Source organism: Trichechus manatus, unplaced genomic scaffold, assembly GCF_000243295.1.
Source record: "Trichechus manatus latirostris isolate Lorelei unplaced genomic scaffold, TriManLat1.0 scaffold00029, whole genome shotgun sequence".
Lineage (NCBI taxonomy): Eukaryota > Metazoa > Chordata > Mammalia > Sirenia > Trichechidae > Trichechus > Trichechus manatus.
Genome location: NW_004443965.1, coordinates 3,940,158 through 3,958,544, shown reverse-complemented (window position 1 = coordinate 3,958,544; position 18,387 = coordinate 3,940,158). Strand labels below are relative to the sequence as shown.

Genomic DNA, 18,387 nt, shown 5'->3' with positions numbered 1-18,387 from the left:
GAAGAAATGCTCACTATCATTAGCCATTAGAGAAATGCAGATCAAAACTACAATGAGATATCATCTCACCCCAACAAGGCTAGCATTAATCCAAAAAAAACAAAATAACAAATGCTGGAGAGGTTGTGGAGAGACTGGAATACTTATATGCTGTTGGTGGGAATGTGAAATGGTACAACCACTTTGGAAATCGATTTGGCACTTCCTTAACAAGCTAGAAATAGACGTACCATACGATCCAGCTATCCCACTCCTTGGAATATATCCTAGAGAAACAAGAGCCGTCACAGGAATAGATATATGCACACCCATGTTCATCGCAGCACTGTTCACAATAGCAAAAAGATGGAAGCAACCTAGGTGCCCATCAACGGACGAATGGATAAACAAACTATGGTATATCCAGACAATGGAATACTACGCAACGATAAAGAACAACAATGAACCCGTGAAACATCTTATAACATGGAGGAAGCTGGAACTCATTATGCTGAGTGAATTTAGTCAGTCACAGAAGGACAAATATTGTATAAGACCACTATTACAAGAACTCAAGAAAAGGTTTAAACACTGAAGAAAACATTCTTTGTTGGTTACAAGGGTGGGGAGGGAGGGTGAAAGTTATTTACTAACTAGACAGTAGATAAGAATGATCTTAGGTGAAGGAAAGGACAGTACACACTACAGGGGAAGTGAGCACAACTGGAATAAACCAAAGCTAAGAAGTTTCCTGAATACAATCAAACACTTTGAGAGACAGAGTAGAAGGGGTAGGGGTCTGGGGACCTTGTTTTCAGGGGACATATAGGTCAACTGGCATAACAAAGCTTATTAAGAAAATGTTCTGCATCCTACTTTGGTAAGTGGCATCTGGGGTCTTAAAAGCTTGCAAGCGGCCATCTAAGATGCATCAACTGGTCCCAACCACCTGGAGTAAAGGAGAATGAAGAACACCAAAGACACAAGGAAAGTATTAGCCCAAGAGACAGAAAGGGGCACATAAACCAGACTTCATTAGCCTGAGACCAGATGAACTAGATGGTACCTGGCTACCAACAATGATCGCCCTGACAGGGACCACAACAGAGAGTCCTTGATGGAGCAGGAGAAAGGTGGGGTGCAGAACTCAAATTCGAGTAAGAAGACCAGACTTAATGGTCTGACTGAGACTAAAGGAATCCCAGAAAGCATGGCCCTTGGATTCTCTATCAGCCCAGAACTAAAACAATTTCCGAGGCCATCTCTTCAGACAGAGATTGGACTGGACTGTGGGATATAAAGTGATACTCGTGAGAAGTGTGCCTCTTAGCTCAAGTAGATACAAGAGAGTAAATGGGAAGCTTCTGTCTGGAGGTGAGATGAGAAGGCAGAGAGGGTTAGGAGCTGGCTGAATGGATAGTGGGAATCAGGGGTGGAAAGGAGGAGTGTGCTGTCACAGTATGGGGAGAGGAATTAGGGTCACATAACTATGTATAAATTTTTGTATTGGAGACTAACTTGAAATGTAAACTTCATTTAAACTACAACAATAAAAAAAAAATCTTGTCTTTTGGGAAGAAAAAAGAGTTCAGCTGGTCCAACCTCTCCCACATATTTCTTAAATCTGTCCTTTCCTCTCCACCAACTTTCCTTCTGCCTTTATTCAGACAGTCATTGTCCTCCCACCTCCATTTACTGTCTGCCTGCCTCCAACTATTCTCCATGTCAATCCTAAAATGAAAATCTGATTCTGCTTAAAACCTTTCAGTGCCTCCTGACTGCCTTCAACATGTCATCACAATCCCTTCCTGCATGCACAGAGGCTGTCTTTGATCTGGCTCCCATGTCACTCTCCAGCTGGTATCGCACCATTCCCCATCTTGTACTCTAGGCTCTAGCCATGCTGAACTACAGTTAGAACTGCTCTCTCTGCCTTTATCTGTGTTACTACTCTCTCGAGTTATGCCCCAATTTCCTCTCCACCTGCACACCACTTATCTGGCCAACTCATTCCCATGGTGATATCTCAGAAAGCCTCCCAGAGGCACCCTGGGCTGCACCATAGAACTCTTCCACTGCATTATAATTATAAATTTACTTGTCTGCCTCACTAAACCGTGAGCTTCCTACAAGCTGGAACGATGTCCTGTTTATCTTTTTATCTGCAATGGAAGACTGAGTGAATAAATGGACAATCAACTAAATTTCATTTAATAGATGATGAAACTGAGACTACAGTCTCCATAACTAATTGGCAGCAAAGCTGGGACTTGAACTCTGATCATATCCTATCAGAGAGGGATTAGAAGGGTCAAATTTTATAAAAAGAACAGAACATTATGTTTTTAATGAGGCAGGCAACATCCGTTAACAGCAGTAATAATAATGCATTGCAGAAACAGTGGCACTAATCTATCAAGGTTGTAATTTGTACGCAGCAAGAGCATACAGTGCAGAATAATCAAATTTAAATTTTTCTTCTTAGCTTTTTGAAGTCTACTTCTAGAAATGGGTGTATTTACATGAAATGAAAATTAAATTGCCTGGAAGAGGCTGAACTTCAAAACCTACTTGGTTTCTGCCGTGTGTGTGTGTGTGTGTGTGTGTGTGTGTGTGTGTGTGTGTGTGTTTGTATATTCTTCATTAGGTAAATTACCAAGGTTTGAATAAAAGTTACCTTAGGAGAGGTTCTCACATTTTTGTGTGCAATATAATCACCTGGATTATTAAAATGGAGATCCGTGGGCTCTAACCCCAGGGTTTCTGATTCAGTAGGTCTGTGGTAGTATCTGAGAAACTGCACTTTTAACTAATATCCCACTGTTGTTGGTAGTTTGAAGATGACACACTGAGAATAACCAACCACCTTCAGTACTCAAATGATGGGTACAAGTGACAAAGAATGAGAAGTCTCATGGATTTTACTTAGATTATAAAAGGGATACATTTCTTTAAAAAAAAAAAAACAACTTTCCAAACATGAAAACCTGAAATATATGCCCTTGCCTCTCCCTTTCAATAAATATAAGACTGTTACCAAGAGGCTAGTTTATTTTAGGGTTTTCTGTGCTTAATAGATTCAACATTTCATTTGCTTGGAAGTCATGTTCTCAATGCATCCAGTATTTTTATGCTTTTAAAGAAGAGCAATGCTAAGCGAAGTAAAGTAAGAAAACTGGAAAAAGTGAATCCCCACCCTAAGATCTACCAGATCCAGGTCCTCTTTCCTTGGGTTTTAATCACATCATTATAGCACATTACTAAATTCCACTTCAGGCAATGCTATTGTCATTAAACACAGAAAATGTCTCTGGAGAAAGAACTGCAAGTTTAGTTTCTCCTTATAGTCAAACTCTCAACTAAATGTAAGTGAAATTGGTTATTCTGATAAGAGTTAATATAAACTAAAAAATGACTGCATAAAGATGTTGGGATCAGACTATGAACTTGAATCAGTTCACTGCTTCTCTTCAATGTTTTAGAATCAGTTTTGCCAATTTTAATTCATGATCTAGTTGCTCAAGGGTTCATTTTAGTCAGGTCAGATTTCTGTGCAGATTCCTAGAGTTTAGCAGCTATAAAGATCAGCCGTGGAGATCCAGGTTAAAGTGATTTCATTCTAGCAGCCCCTAGTGCTGCTTCTCTTAACCAATATCCTGCTAAAACAACAAAGACACAGAAAAAGATAAAAATCCATCCAACATGAGGAACCAAGACTGGCAGATAACCTATACTGCAGAATCTTGAAGAAATTTCCATAGACTGTACAGCCAAAGAAACTGGGCTGATGAAATAAGGGCTGGCTGATCTTGCTTTGCCTCATGACATATATCAACCCTGCCTACCTAAAAAGAGGCAGGAAGACAGCCTGGGAGGCTGTTGTTAAGTGCTGTCGAGTCAATTCCAACTCATAGTGAACAGCAGAACAAAACACTGCCTGGTCTTGTGCTATCCTCACAATCTTTGTTATGTTTGTGTATATGTATGTATTGCTGCAGCCACTGTGTCAATCTATCTTGTTGAGGGTCTTCCTCTTTTTCACTGACCCTCTATTTTACCAAGCATGATGTCCTTCTCCAGGGACCGGTCCCTCCTGATAACATGTCCAAAGTACGTGAGACGAAGTCTCACCATCCTCGCTTCCAAGGAGCATTCTGGCTGTACTTATTCCAAGACAGATTTGGTTGTTCTTCTAGTAGACCATAGTATATTCAATATTCTTTGCCGCACAATAATCCCAAGGCATGAATTCTTCTTCACTCTTCCTTATTAATTGTCCAGCTTTCACATGCATATAAGGCGATTGAAAACACCATGGCTTGAGTGAGGTGAACTTAGTCCTCAAAGTGACATCTTTGCTTTTTAACACTTTAAAGAGATCTTCTGCAGCAGATTTGCCCAATGCAATGTGTCGTTTGGTTATCTTGACTGCTACTTCCATGGGCATTGATTGTGGATCCAAGTAAAATGAAATCCTTGACAACTTCAGTGTTGTCCCCATTTCTCATGATGTTGATTTTTGGTCCAGTTGTGAGGATTTTTGTTTGCTTTATGTTGAAGTGTAATCCATATTGAAGGCTACAGTTTTTGATCTACAGCCTGGGAGGGGATGGTGTTAAATCTGAGGTGACCAGAGAATTATTACCTCCTCAACTTTCTATATACAGATAGAGACCACAACTCCCAGAAAACAATGGGGAGGAGAAGAAAAAGTCTAGCAGTGGGACACACTGCATCCTGGGAAACGTCCCCAAAAGTAAAGCCATGAAAGTCTGGATATATGAAGTGTCTGGTTACTGGGCATGCTGGGTTCTTTTACCATGTCAAAGAACCTGGCAGCAAATAAATAAATAAAAGAACCAGGTAGCCAAAAGAGAAGAAAATGTCAACTATGTCAACCACGTTCAGCAGAGTATAGAAGACTTAATGTTCTCGAATGTAGAGTAGCTAAAGTGAAAGGAAGAAATGATGAAGTAAAAGAGCTGAACGGAAGATTTCAGAGCGCGGGTCGAGAAGACAAAGTAAAATATTATAATGAAATGTGCAAAGACCTGGAGATAGAAAACCGAAAAGATGGACATGGTTGGCATTTCTCAAGCTGAAAGAACTAAAGAAAAAATTCTAGCCTCCAGTTGCAATATTGAAAGATTCTACAATGAAAATATTAAACGATGCAGGAAGCATCAAAAGAAGTTGGAACTGGTCTTCTTCAAAGAAAATTGGTCGACTTTCAACCATTTCTGGAGGTAGTATATGATCAAGAATTGATGGTACTGAAAGAAGAGGTCCAAGCTGCACTGAAGGCACTGGCGAAAAACAAGCCTCCATGAATTGACAGTATACCAACTGAGATGTTTCAACAAACGGATGCAGTGCTGGAAGCACTCACTCGTCTATGCCAAGAAATTTGGAAGACAGCTATCTGGCCAACCGACTGGAAGAGATCCATATTTGGACCCATCCCAAAGAAAGGAGACCCAACAGAATGCGTAAATTATCAAACAATATCATTAATATCACACACAAGTAAAATTTTGCTGAAGATCATTCAAAAGTAGTTACAATAGTACATTGACAGGGAACTGCCAGAACTTCAAGCCACATTCAGAAGAGGATGTGGAAAAAGGACTACCATTGCTGATGACAGATAGATCCTGGCTGAAAGTAGAGAATACCAGAAAGATGTTTACCTGTGTTTTATTGACTATGCAAATGCATTTGACAATGTGGATCATAATAAATTATGGATAACACTGCAGAGGAGCATGTACTTAGACCAAGAGGCAGTCGTTCGAACAGAACAAGGGGATACTGCGTGGCTTAAAGTCAGGAAAGGTGTGCGTCAGGGTTGTATCCTTTCACCATACTTATTCAATCTGTATGCGGAGCAAACAATCCAAGAAGCTGGACTATATGAAGAAGAACGAGGCATTAGGATTGGAGGAAGACTCATTAACAACCTTCGATATGCAGATGACACAATCTTGCTTGCTGAAAGTGAAAGGACTTGAAGCACATATTGACGAAGATCAGAGACCTCAGCCTTCAGTATGGATTACACCTCAACATAAAGAAAACCAAAATCCAATGGATAAACAAATTATGGTACATACACACAATGGAATACTACGCAACAATAAAGAACAATGAAGAATCCATGAAACATCTCACAACATGGATGAAGCTGGAGGTCATTATGCTGAGTGAAATTAGTCAGTCGCAAAAGGACAAATATTGTATGAGACCACTATTATAAGAACTCAAGAAAAGGTTTAAACACAGAAGAAAACATTCTTTGATGGTTACAGGGGTGGGGAGGGAGGGAGGAATTCACTAACTAGATAGTAGACAAGAATCATCTTGGGTGAAGGGAAGGACAACACATAATACAGGGGAAGTCGGCAGAACTGAAATAAGCCAAAAGCTAAGAAGTTTCCTGAACACAACCAAACACTTCAAGGGACAGAGTTGCTGGGGCTGGGGGCTGGGGATCATGGTTTTGGGGAACATCTTGGTCAACAGGGATAACAAAGTTTATTAAGAAAATGTTCTGCATCCCACTTTGGTGAGTGGTGTCCGGGGTCGTAAAAGCTTGTAAGTAGCCATTGAAGATACATCAATGGTCCCAACCCACTTGGAGCAAAGGAGAATGAAGAACACCAAAGACACAAGGAAAATATTAGCCCAAGAGACAAAAGGGCCACATAAATCAGAGACTCCATCAGCCTGAGACCAGAAGAACTAGATAGTGTCCAGCTATCACCAATGACCGCCCTGACAGGGAACACAACAGAGAGTCCCTGACAGAGTGGGAGAAAAGTGTGGAACGGAACTCAAATTCACATAAAAAGACCAGACTTACAATTCTCCAGGCCAACTCTTCAGACAAAGATTAGACTGGACTACGGGACATAAAGTGATACTCGTGAAGAGTATGCTTCTTAGCTCAAGTAGATACATGAGACTAAATGGGCAGCTTCTTCTGGAGGTGAGAAGAGAAGGCAGAGAGGGTTAGGAGCTGGTTGCATGGACATGGGAGATAAGGGGTGGAAAGAAAGAGTGTGCTGTCACAGTATAGGGAGAGCAATTAGGGTCACATAACAATGTATGCATAAATTTTTTGTATGAGAGACTAACCTGAATTGTAAACTTTCACTTAAAGTACAACAATAAAAATAGTGAGAAAAAAAAAATTTCGTGGGGTTAAATAAAGTCTTATTACCACACACACACACAAAAAAAAGACCAGACTTAATGGTCTGACTGAGACTGGAGGAACCCTGAAGCCATGGCCCCCGCATGCTAGTTAACCCAGAACTAAAACCATTCCCGAAGGCCACTCTTCAGACAAAGGTGAGACTGGACTATACAATAAAATAATACTTGTGAAGAGTGTGCTTCTTAGTTCAAGCAGATACAGGAGACCAAATGGGTGGCTCCTGTCCGAAGGCAGGATGAAAAGGCAGGAAGGGACAGGAGCTGGTTGGATGGACACGGGAAACCCGGGATGGAAAGGGGGGAGTGTGCTGTCACATCATAGGGATTGCAACTAGTGTCACATGAAAATATGTGTATAAAATTTTGTATAAGATTAACTTTAGCTGTAAACATTCACCCACAGTACAGTTAAAAAAAAGAAAGAAAGAGAACAAAAATCCTCACAACTGGAGCAATAAGCAACATCATGATAAATGGAAAACAGATTGAAGTTGTCAAGGATTTCATTTTACTTAGATCCACTATCAACACCTATGGAAGCAGCAGTCAAGAAATCAGCCAGTGCATTGACTGGACAAATATGCTGCTGCATTGGGCAAATCTGCTGCAAGAGATCTCTTTAAAGTGTTAAAAAGCAAAGATGTCACTTTAAGGACTAAGTTGTGCCTGACCCAAGCCATGGTGTTTTCAATTGCCTCATATGCAAGCGAGGACAATGAATAAGGAAGACCAAAGTAGAAGTGATGCCTTTGAATTATGGTATTGGCGAAGAATATTGAATATACAATGGACTTCCAGAAAATGAAACAAATCTGTCTTGGAAGAAGTACAACCAGGATGCTCAGTAGAAGCAAGGATGGTGAAACTTCGTCTCACGTACTTTGGACACGTTATCAGGAGGGACCAGTCCCTGGAGAAGGACATCATGCTTGGTAAAGTAGAGGGTCAGTGAAAAAGAGGAAGACCTTCAACGAGATGAATTGACACAATGGCTGCAACAATGGGCTCGAACATAGCAACGATTGTGAGGATAGCGTAGGACCAGGCAGTGTTTCATTCTGTTGTACATGTGGTTGCTATGGGTTGGGATCAACTCAACGGCACCTAACAACAACAGGAATGTCAGAAAGCCATCGGGAACGGAGTAAGTTATATGTGTGCATCAACCAGACTTCAAGCTACAGATGTCAGAAGGAATTCAACCAGTAAACAGTGACTAGAGTCCAAAAGACCACTGTGTGCTCTGTTTGGACAGATCACTTATACTTAGAGGGAAAGTAGATAGCTGGTAATGATTTATAATGAAAACGAAGATTTTAGAAAAGTTCTATTTATACAAATTCAGAAAAAAACATGGGTTCTATGAACAGAACTGGAGAAGCCGAAAGTAGAGATAAGGGACAATAGGATGAGATAAAAGGAAAAGAAGATGAGATGCAAAAGCACAATTGATCACTGCTGAACAAGTATTGACCTCAGCTATAGATCTGGGTTTGAATTCTAGCTCTTCTATTCATTAGATGTGTGGCTGTGGACAAATCACTTAAGCCTCTAAAATGTGTTTCTCCATTTGCAAAATGGGATAAATACCTATCTCTCAAGGTTACACTGAACAAATGCTTACAACATGACCAAAATGAGAAAGGATAGGAAAAACACTAGAACAAGGTGTAGGCATGCAGTAAATATTTAATAAAAGGTTAAACCATTGCTATAGGCGATTCTGACTTATGGTAACCTCAAGTGTATCAAAATAGAACTGTGATCCATAGGGTTATCAATGGCTAGTTTTTTGGAAGTGGATTACCAGTCCTTTCTTGTGAGGCACCTCTAGGTGTCCTCAAACCTCCAACCTTTCCGGTAGCAGCCCAGTAAATTTACCCTTTGTACTGTGTAGGGACCCCAATAAAATGTAATCATTTTTATTACTAAAAAGCTTAGAAGAAAAAGGACTGATTGAAGCAAAGAAAGAATTACAAAGAAACTAAAAATACAATCAGTAATAATCTACATTGGAGACATTAAAGAGCAGAATTAAAATTGTGAGAAAAAAAAATCTAACTGCTAATGTGGAGGAGCCCCAGAAGGTTGAGGGAAAGGGCAAAAACTAAAAATGATGAGAGAAAAGCTAAATCAGAGGTTCAACCTATTAATTAAAGGTATTTTTGAGCAGAACAAAAGTAATAAGCTAAAATATGAACAAGGAAAACTTGCTGGAGTGAAAAATAATCTCAGTCTGAAGAACGAAGGCCTCACTGTATTTCGGGCAAAATTAATTTTAAAATATTTTAATTCAGCAAAAAATTTAAGCTATGGAGATAATTTTTTAAAAAAACAATAATTAACTCATAAAAAGATTCCAAGGAACAGCTTAAACAGAGAAGTCTTTCAAACATCTGTAAGCTGTTCCAGAGGATAGGAAAAGATGAAAAACCATCCAAACTATTCTATGAAGTGAGAACAACCAAGAAAACAAAACCTGACAAAGATGGAAAAGAATTTACCAACCCCACTTGCACTTAGGAGTTGATGCAAAAATCCTAAATAAAACACTGGCAAACTGAAATCAGTAGAATAATAAAAATACACCCACATGGTCAAGTTGGATTTCTCCCAACAATGCAAAGATGGTTCAAGATTATCTATTAATGTATCACAGTGCCAGAATATAAGACAACCCTAATCTAAAGCAATCCCCATTTTCCCAGTGAGAGGCTCCAGAAGTTTTTTTCCAGTATGAATGAGTATAATTTTATGGATGTATATGAAACAGTTAAATACCTGTTTAAAAATAGTTACATATTTGAAAACACATAAAACAATACATTGATTTTAAAATACTGGATTTTTTTTTCCATTGTCATATATGAAAAAATTTATTTCACCTCTTCCCGTGCATTCTTGGCACAATACATTTGTTGTCACAAGAGTCACTCTGAGACATTTCACACTGTTTTCCAGAGTATCCCATCTTCACTTCTGAGTACTTTTTAATCCACATCTTAATCCACATATGATTTCATTTTAGGAAATCATTTGTCCTGAAACTATAGAACTGTTATCTCAAAAACAAAGCCTTTTTTTTTTTTAATAAACTTATGATTTCCAGTTCTTGCAATTGTAAGGTGATATTCCAGAAGTGATTATTTTATCAGTGTTATGTCTTGCCTCCTATTTTACTGACTCTGTCTAGGGACTTCTACAAGCATTCAATACCAGCACCAATCAAAGTGCTGTATCAGGTTGTTGAGAATAAAGTAAATTGAGAAAGACTCCCAGAATATGAGAGATCTTAAAATGTCAGTAAAAGACATTTCCCTTTTTTCTGAAAGATAAGTTTTGGAAGAAAAATTTCACTTTATATTCAACTTTTTCACATCAGGGCACACTTAGAAAATTACAATATTTGTACTGCACATTAAGGTAACTGAACAAGGCTGGTAAGGCCAGACAAAGAAAGCTCTGTGGTCAACATTAGCTTCCGTGAGAAAATCTAGATCAGTCTCTCAGAAGCAGGATATTGCCATGGAGCTAGAAAGATTAAACCCTGGCTCTGCTACTTAGGAGCTGTGTGACCTTGGGCAAGTTACTGAGCCTCTGTGTTTCAGTAGCCACATCTGGAAGATGGGTGATAATAGTACCCAGAGAATTACTGTGAGAATTAATTGAACTAATTCATGTAAAGCACATAGTAAGCATCAATAAATGCTAGTTTCAATGACCTTGCCTAATTAAAAGCAAAGTAAACAAAACAAAATGACTCTCTAAAGAAAAACAGCTCTGAGTACAATACCATCATGTCACCTCACACCCCTGAACAGTCACTTTACGGTGAAATTCACCAGACAATAAGGCCTGACCTCACTTGAAGCTTCCAATCAACTTTTTAGGTTGTAGTTGAGGATCACTAGGGAGATGAGAAAGCCTCCTACATGAAAGGCAGATTAAAACCAAGACACAAACTGGGGGGTATAAAAAAACTTGGAAGGAAGAGATACAGGCAAACTTAAAATACATACATAAAGGAGACCTGGTGGCACAGTGGTTAAGAGCCTGGCTGCTAACCAAAAGTTCGAATCTATCAGTCACTCCCTGAAAACCCTATGGGCAGTTCTACTCTGTCCTATAGGGTCGCTATGAGTCGGAATTGACTCAACAGCAACTGATTTGGTTTATAAATGTATACATATACACACATACATATGTGGATAAACATGTATATTTGTGTATATATATGTATATACACACAAACATACACAGACACACACATATATAATTAACAGTTAAGAGCACAAGCACTGGAAAAATAAGTTATTATATCTATAAAATAAGAACAGAATGTTACAAAAATAGAATTACCAGAAAACAAGAAAGAGTTCAAATAGAAGAATTAGAAAATAATGTCAAGGAAATTTCCCAAACAGAAGAAGAAAAGTAAATAAAATAGGAAAGGGGAAAAAACAGAAAAACGAGAAAATTAGAAAATCAATCCAACACTGAACTAACAGGAGTTCTGTGAAGAAAGAATAGGAGGAAAGCGGGAGGGAAGGCCAAAGAATTTTGAAAGACCTCTGAGTACTCAGCAAATGAATAAACAAAAATCTATACCCAAACCATATTATGGTTAAATTTTAGAAAACTATGTTTAATGAGAAGAAGTCACATGTACAAGGGAATAGGAATCAAAATGGCATTGCCATAATGAAAATGCTTTTTAAGCATTATCTCAGGTGTGGGATTATGAATTTTCTTTCCTTCTCCATCTTTTCTGTCTTTTCTGTAATGAACAAGTATGACTTTTTTGTCAGAAAACAATCTTAACATAAAAAATATTGGAGAGCCTAGCCTGGATTTAAATGGCCCCATTTCTTATCTGTCTTCATAATGTCACAGTCCATCTCTGAGCACTGATACAAAATCCCCACAAGTCGGCACAAGTCCTTTTGATAGAGGATGCATGAGCTGCAGAGAGAGCAGAAAACCACCACTCCAGGGATTCACTACCCTGTTGTATTTCTGCGTATGAATGCCATACACTCACACTTACTCAGCTAGTGAGCTCTTGTTTTTAAGCATATTCCCAGAATATTTTGCTATCTGAAGGAAGGGGACAGGGAAAGCCTACAATTCTTTTGCCTAGGCACATCTTTGTATCCATTATTATCATGTCACCATCATTGCAGTTAGCATTTATTTTAATAAGGAACTGCTAAATGCTTCAATTTGTCTTCATTCTGTTTATCGAACACTACGTCTGAGGCTTTGCCAAGAGATGATTTTCCTTTTGACAGACTTACCTGTGGAGAAGATGAATATCGTGTTGTCCCAGAGCCCATGGTTTTTTAAGGCTGCGGTGACATTTCCCACTGCTTCATCCATAAGGGACACCATTGCTGCATAGTGACGCCTGTTCTTATCTTGGATAAAGTCATAGGGCTTCAAATATTCTTCAGGGACCTGAAGCGGTTCGTGGACAGACTGGAGAGCAAGGTAGAGAAACAGAGGCTGGAAAGAGATTTTGTGCAAATCAGTTAAGAGGGCATGGAGGCATTAAACATAGAATAAGACCATCCAGATTTATCAACACACAAACACAAAAGGAACCAAGCCCATTCTCATCAAGTGGATTCTGACTCATAACAACCCTACAGGACAGAGTAGAACTGCCCCCACAGGGTTTCCAAGGCCATAAATCTTTACAGAAGCAGACTGCCGCATCTCTCCCACAGAGAGACTGCTGGGTTCGAACAGCTGACCTTTAGGTTAGCAGCCGAGCACTTAACCAGTACACCACCAGGGCTCCTCCCAGATTTATCCGTTAATAAAAATAATATCAATACAACCCACAGAATCGGAGAAAGTGTTTGTGAATCATATATCTGATAAGGGAGTCATATCCAGGATATATAAAGAACTCAATAATAAACAATTAAAAATGGGCAAAGAATTTGAGTAACTATTTCTCCAAAGACACACAAATGGCCAATAAGCACATGAAAAGATACTCAGCATCATTAGTTATTAGGGAAACGCAAATCAAAACCACAATGACATAACATTTCACACCCACCAGGATGGCTATAATTTTTAAAATGGAAAATAAGTGTTGGTGAGGATGTAGAGATATTGGAACCCACATTCATTGCTGGTGGGAATGTAAAATGGTATAGCACTTCAGAAGACAGTCTGGCAGTTCCTGAAATTGTTAAACATACAGTTCTATTTATATGACCCAGCAATTCCACTCCTACAGAAATGAAAACATAGATCCATACAGAAACTTGCACACCAATGTTCACTGCAGTATTATTAATAATAGCCAAAAGGGAAAACAACTCAAATTTCTATCAACTGATGAATGAACAAACAAAATGTGGTATATTTGTAGCAATATACAGCAATAAAAGGGAATGAAGTGTCGATAGATGCTACAGTATGAATGAACCTTGAAAAATTATGCTAAGAAAAAGAAGCCAGTCACAAAAGACCACATATTGTATGATTCCATATATGAAATGTTCAGAACAGGCAAATGTATAGCGACAGAAAGTAGATTAGTGGTTGCCTAGGGCTATGGGAGGGAGGAATGGGGAATAACTGCTAAATGGGTATAAGGTTTCCTTTTGAGGTGATGGAAATACTCTAAACTTAGATTGTGGCTACGGGTGCACAACTATATTTGCTAAAACTCTTAAATTGTAAAGGAGCCCTGGTAGTGCAAATGGTAAGCATTCAGCTGCTAACCAAAAGGTTGGAGATTTGAATTTACCCAACGGCTCTGCAGGAGAAAGACCTGATAATCTGCTTTCATAAAGATTACAGCCAAAAAAACCCTACGGCAGTTCTACTCGGTCACATGGAGTCGCTATGAGTCAAAATTGACTCGACACCTAACAACAACACTAAATTGTGTATTTTAAATTGGTGAATTTTAGGGTATGTTAACTATATCTCAATAAAGATGTTTTTTAAAATAACAACAGGCCCAAGACAAAAAATAAAAGCCAGAGTCCTAAAATGGCATGGAAGGCCCTGCATGTTTTAACAACATAATAATAATATCAATAATAAACAAAGAAAAAAACCGATTGCTGTCAAGTCGATTCCGACTTATAGCGACCCTATAGGACAGAGTAGAACTGCCCCCATAGAGTTTCCAAGGAGTGCCTGGTGGATTTGAACTGCCAACCTTTTGGTTAGCAGCCGTAGCTCTTAACCATTACGCCACCAGGGTTTCCAATATCAATAATAGCAACCATATATGAAATCTTGTCTATGTACTAGATACTGTGATAATAATTTGCATGTATGATCTCATTTAATACCCAAAACCACCCTATGTTACATCCATTTTTACAGACGAGTTAACTGAGGCTTAGAAAGATTACGTGACCTGCTCAAGTTCACATTAAGTGCATAGCAATTTTCTATCGTAAAATCCACCATTACAGTATGGATATGTACCAACAGATGAATCTTGGCTACTCTAGATTATTTTAGCTGAAAAATAAGTCCCTACCTTTTGGAGAAGCTTAGGGTTTTTTAATACAATATTTTATGAGGAAACAAGTAGACACCATGTCTTCTTAAGTCTTTGGTCTAGGACTAAATGTAATACCAATATAATTCCTGGAAACTGAGGAGTGGGATACACTGATTCTACTCTACCTTTTACACCAGTTTACAACCCTTTACATTAGTGGTATTCCAGGTCAGCCTGTCCTTCTTAATCAGACTTTCTGAAAGCAACTCCTATCTGAGCCATCCTCTTCACTGTGCTCCTGAAGAAATTTATTCTCTCACAGTCTAGTAGGCTACAAGTCCAAATTCAAGGCATCAGCTCCAGGGGAAAGTTTTCTCTCTCTGTCAGCTCTGGAGGAAGGTCCTTGTCATCAGTGTTCCCTTGGTCTGGGAGCAACTCAGCACAGGAACCTTAGGTCCAAAGGACACGCTCTGCTCCCGGCACTGCTTTCTTGGTGTTACGAGGGCCCCGTGACTCTCTGCTCGCTCTTCTCTTTTATATCTCAGAAGAGACTGGCTTAAAACACTATCTAATCTTGTAGATCTCATTGATATAACTGCCAATAATCCATCTCATTACATCACAGTGGTAGAATTTACAACACATAGGGAAATCACATCAGATGACAAAATGGTGGATAATCATACAACACTGGGAATCATGACCTAGACAAGTTGACAGATATTTTTGGGGGACACAATTCAATCCATGACACATAAGGAGGATAAATACAAAGAAAACCACACCTAAGCACATCACATATTCAAAATACTGAAAAGCAAAATCTTGGAGGCATCCAAAGGCAGAAAGACACATTACATCCAGAAAAATAATGATAAGAATGATGGCTAATTTCTCACCAGAAACAATGGAAGCCATAACACAATGTAGTGACATCTTTAAAGTGTTGAGGAAAAAAATACCTGTCAGCCTAGAATTATACATCCAACAAAAATATCCTTCACATGAAGGTGAAATAAATACTTCACAAACAGACAAAAGCTGAAAAAATTGTCTCCAGTGTATCTGAACTAAAAGAAATACTAAAGGAAGTTAAAGGCTGAAGGGAACTATATTATACCTACCTTTTCACCTTTTTTGAACAAATTATTAGTATGTAAGATTTGTGGTAGATTTGTTTCTACAGAAAAAACACATAACTTATCTAACAAAACAAAGTATTTCTAAAAAACTTTCACTGTGCCCATTTGGTATTAGGAAGAATTTATTTGTTTTTAATTGTGTTTCAAGTGAAAGTTTACAGTTCAAGTCAGTTTCTCACACAAAAATATATACACATTGCTATGTGACCCTAACTGCTCTCCCTATAATGTGACAGCACACTCCTCCTTTCCACCCTGGATTTCCTGTGTCCATTCAACCAGCTCCTGTCCCTTTTTGCCTTCTCAACTCGCCTCCAGACAGGAGTTGCCCATTTAGTCTCATGTATCTATTTGAACTAAGGAGCACTCTCTTCACGAGTATCATTTTAGATCCCATAGTCCAGTCTAATCTTTGTCTGAAGAGTTGGCTTCAGTGATGGCTTCAGTTTGGGCTAATGGACAGTCCGGAGGCCATGTCTTCCAGGGTACCTCCAGTCTCAGTCAGACCATTTAGATTGGTCTTTTTACTGGAATTTGAGTTCTGCACCCCACTTTTCTCCTGCTCCGTCAGGGACTCTCTGTTGTGTTCCCTGTCAGGGTGGTCGTTGGTGGTAGCCGGGCACCATCTAGTTCTTCTGGTCTCAGGCTGATGGAGTTTCTGGTTTATGTGGCCCTTTCTGTCTCTTGGACTACTACCTTCCTTGTGTCTTCAGTGTTCTTCGTTCTCCTTTGCTCCAGGCGGGTTGGGACCAATTGATGTATCTTAGATGGCCGCCCGCTAGCTTTTAAGACCCCAGATGCCACTCACCAAAGCGGGACACAGAACATTTTCTTAATAAACTTTGTTATGCCAATTGACCTAAATGTCCCCTGAAACCCTGGTCCCCAGACCCCTGCACCTGCTATCCTGTCCCTCAAAGTGTTTGGCTGTATTCAGGAAACTTCTTAGATTTGGTTTAGTCCAGTTGTACTGACTTCCCCTGTAGTGTGTGTTGTCCTTCCCTTCACCTAAGATCATTCTTATCTACTATCTAGTTAGTGAAGACCCATCTCCCTCCCTTCCCACCCTTGCAACCATCAAAGAATGTTTTCTTCTGTGTTTAAACCATTTCTTGAGTTCGTATAATAGTGGTTTTATACAACGTTTTTCCTTTTGCGCCTGACTAAATTCACTCAGCATAATGCCTTCCAGATTCATCCATGTTATAAGATGTTTCGCAGATTCATCGTTGCTCTTTATCATTGCATAGTATTCCACTGTGTGAATATACCATAATTTGTTTATCCATTTGTCCTCTGATGGGGACCTAGGTTGTTTCCATCTTTTTGCTATTGTGAACACTGCTGCAATGAACATGGATATGCATATATCTATTTGTCTGATGGCTCTTATTTCTCTAGCATAGATTCCAAGGAATGGGATTGCTGGATCATATGATACTTTTATTTCTACCTTTTTAAGGAAGTGCCAAATCGATTTCCAAAGTGGTTGGACCCAGTACTGGGGAAGCCAGCACAACTTGCACAAGACAAGTTCATAGAAGCTCCATAGACAAATCGAAACTCCCTGAGCAACCAAATTGCTGGGCCGAGGGCAGTGGGGACCATGGTCTCAGGGAACATCTAGCTCAATTGGCATAACATAGTTAATAAAGAAAATGTTCTACATTCTACCTTGGTGAGTAGCATCTGGGGTCTTAAAAGCCTGTGAGTGGCCATCTAAGATACCCCACTGGTCTCACCCCTTTGGGACCAAGGGAGAAAGAAGGGAAAGATTAGTCCAAAGGACTAATGAACCACAGCTATCAAGGCCTCCACCACGCTGAGTCCAGTACAACTAGATGGTGCCCGGCTACCACCACTGACTGCTCTGACAGGGATCACAATAGAGGGACCCGGACAGAGCTGGAGAAAAATGTTGAACAAAATTCTAACTCACCAAAAAAGACCAGACTTACTGGCCTGACAGAGACTGGAGAAACCCTGAGAGTATGGTCCCTGGACACCCTTTTAGTTCAGTAATGAAGTCACTCCCAAGGTTCACCCTTCAGCCAAAGATTAGACAGGCCCATAAAACAAAACGAGACTAAATGGGCACAACAACCCAGGGACAAGGACTAGAAGGCAAGAGGGGACAGGAAAGCTGGTAATAGGGAACCCAAGGTCAAGAAGGGAGAGTGTTGACATGTCCTGGGGTTGTTAACCAATGCAATAAAACAATATGTGTACTGTTTAATGAGAAACTAATTTGTTCTGTAAACCTTCATCTAAAGTACAATTACAAAACAAACAAAAAAGTGCTTGTACCGTCTTACATTTCCATCAGAAGTGTATAAGTGTTCAAGTCTCTCCACAACCTTTCCAACATTTATTATTTTGTGTTCTCTGGATTAATACCAGCCTCGTTGGGGTTAGACGGTATCGCATTGTAGTTTTGATTTGCATTTCTCTAATGGCTAATGATCATGAGTATTTCCTCATGTATCTGGTAGCTGCCTGAATGTCTTCTTTGGTGAAGTGCCTGTTCATATCCTTTGCCCATTTTTTAATTGGGTTATTTGTCTT

The 18,387-nt window shown here is 39.4% G+C and overlaps 1 protein-coding gene across 1 annotated transcript in view; it reads right to left on the bottom strand.

The window, feature by feature from the left end:
• The window catches only part of ARSB (arylsulfatase B), a 255,229-nt gene that overhangs the window by 191,496 nt on the left and 45,346 nt on the right, over positions 1–18,387 (bottom strand). Inside the window, exon 4 of the mRNA XM_004374570.2 lies at positions 12,495–12,702. Within this exon, the coding sequence (XP_004374627.1) occupies positions 12,495–12,702 (208 nt within the window). The remainder of the gene's footprint in view (positions 1–12,494; positions 12,703–18,387) is intronic.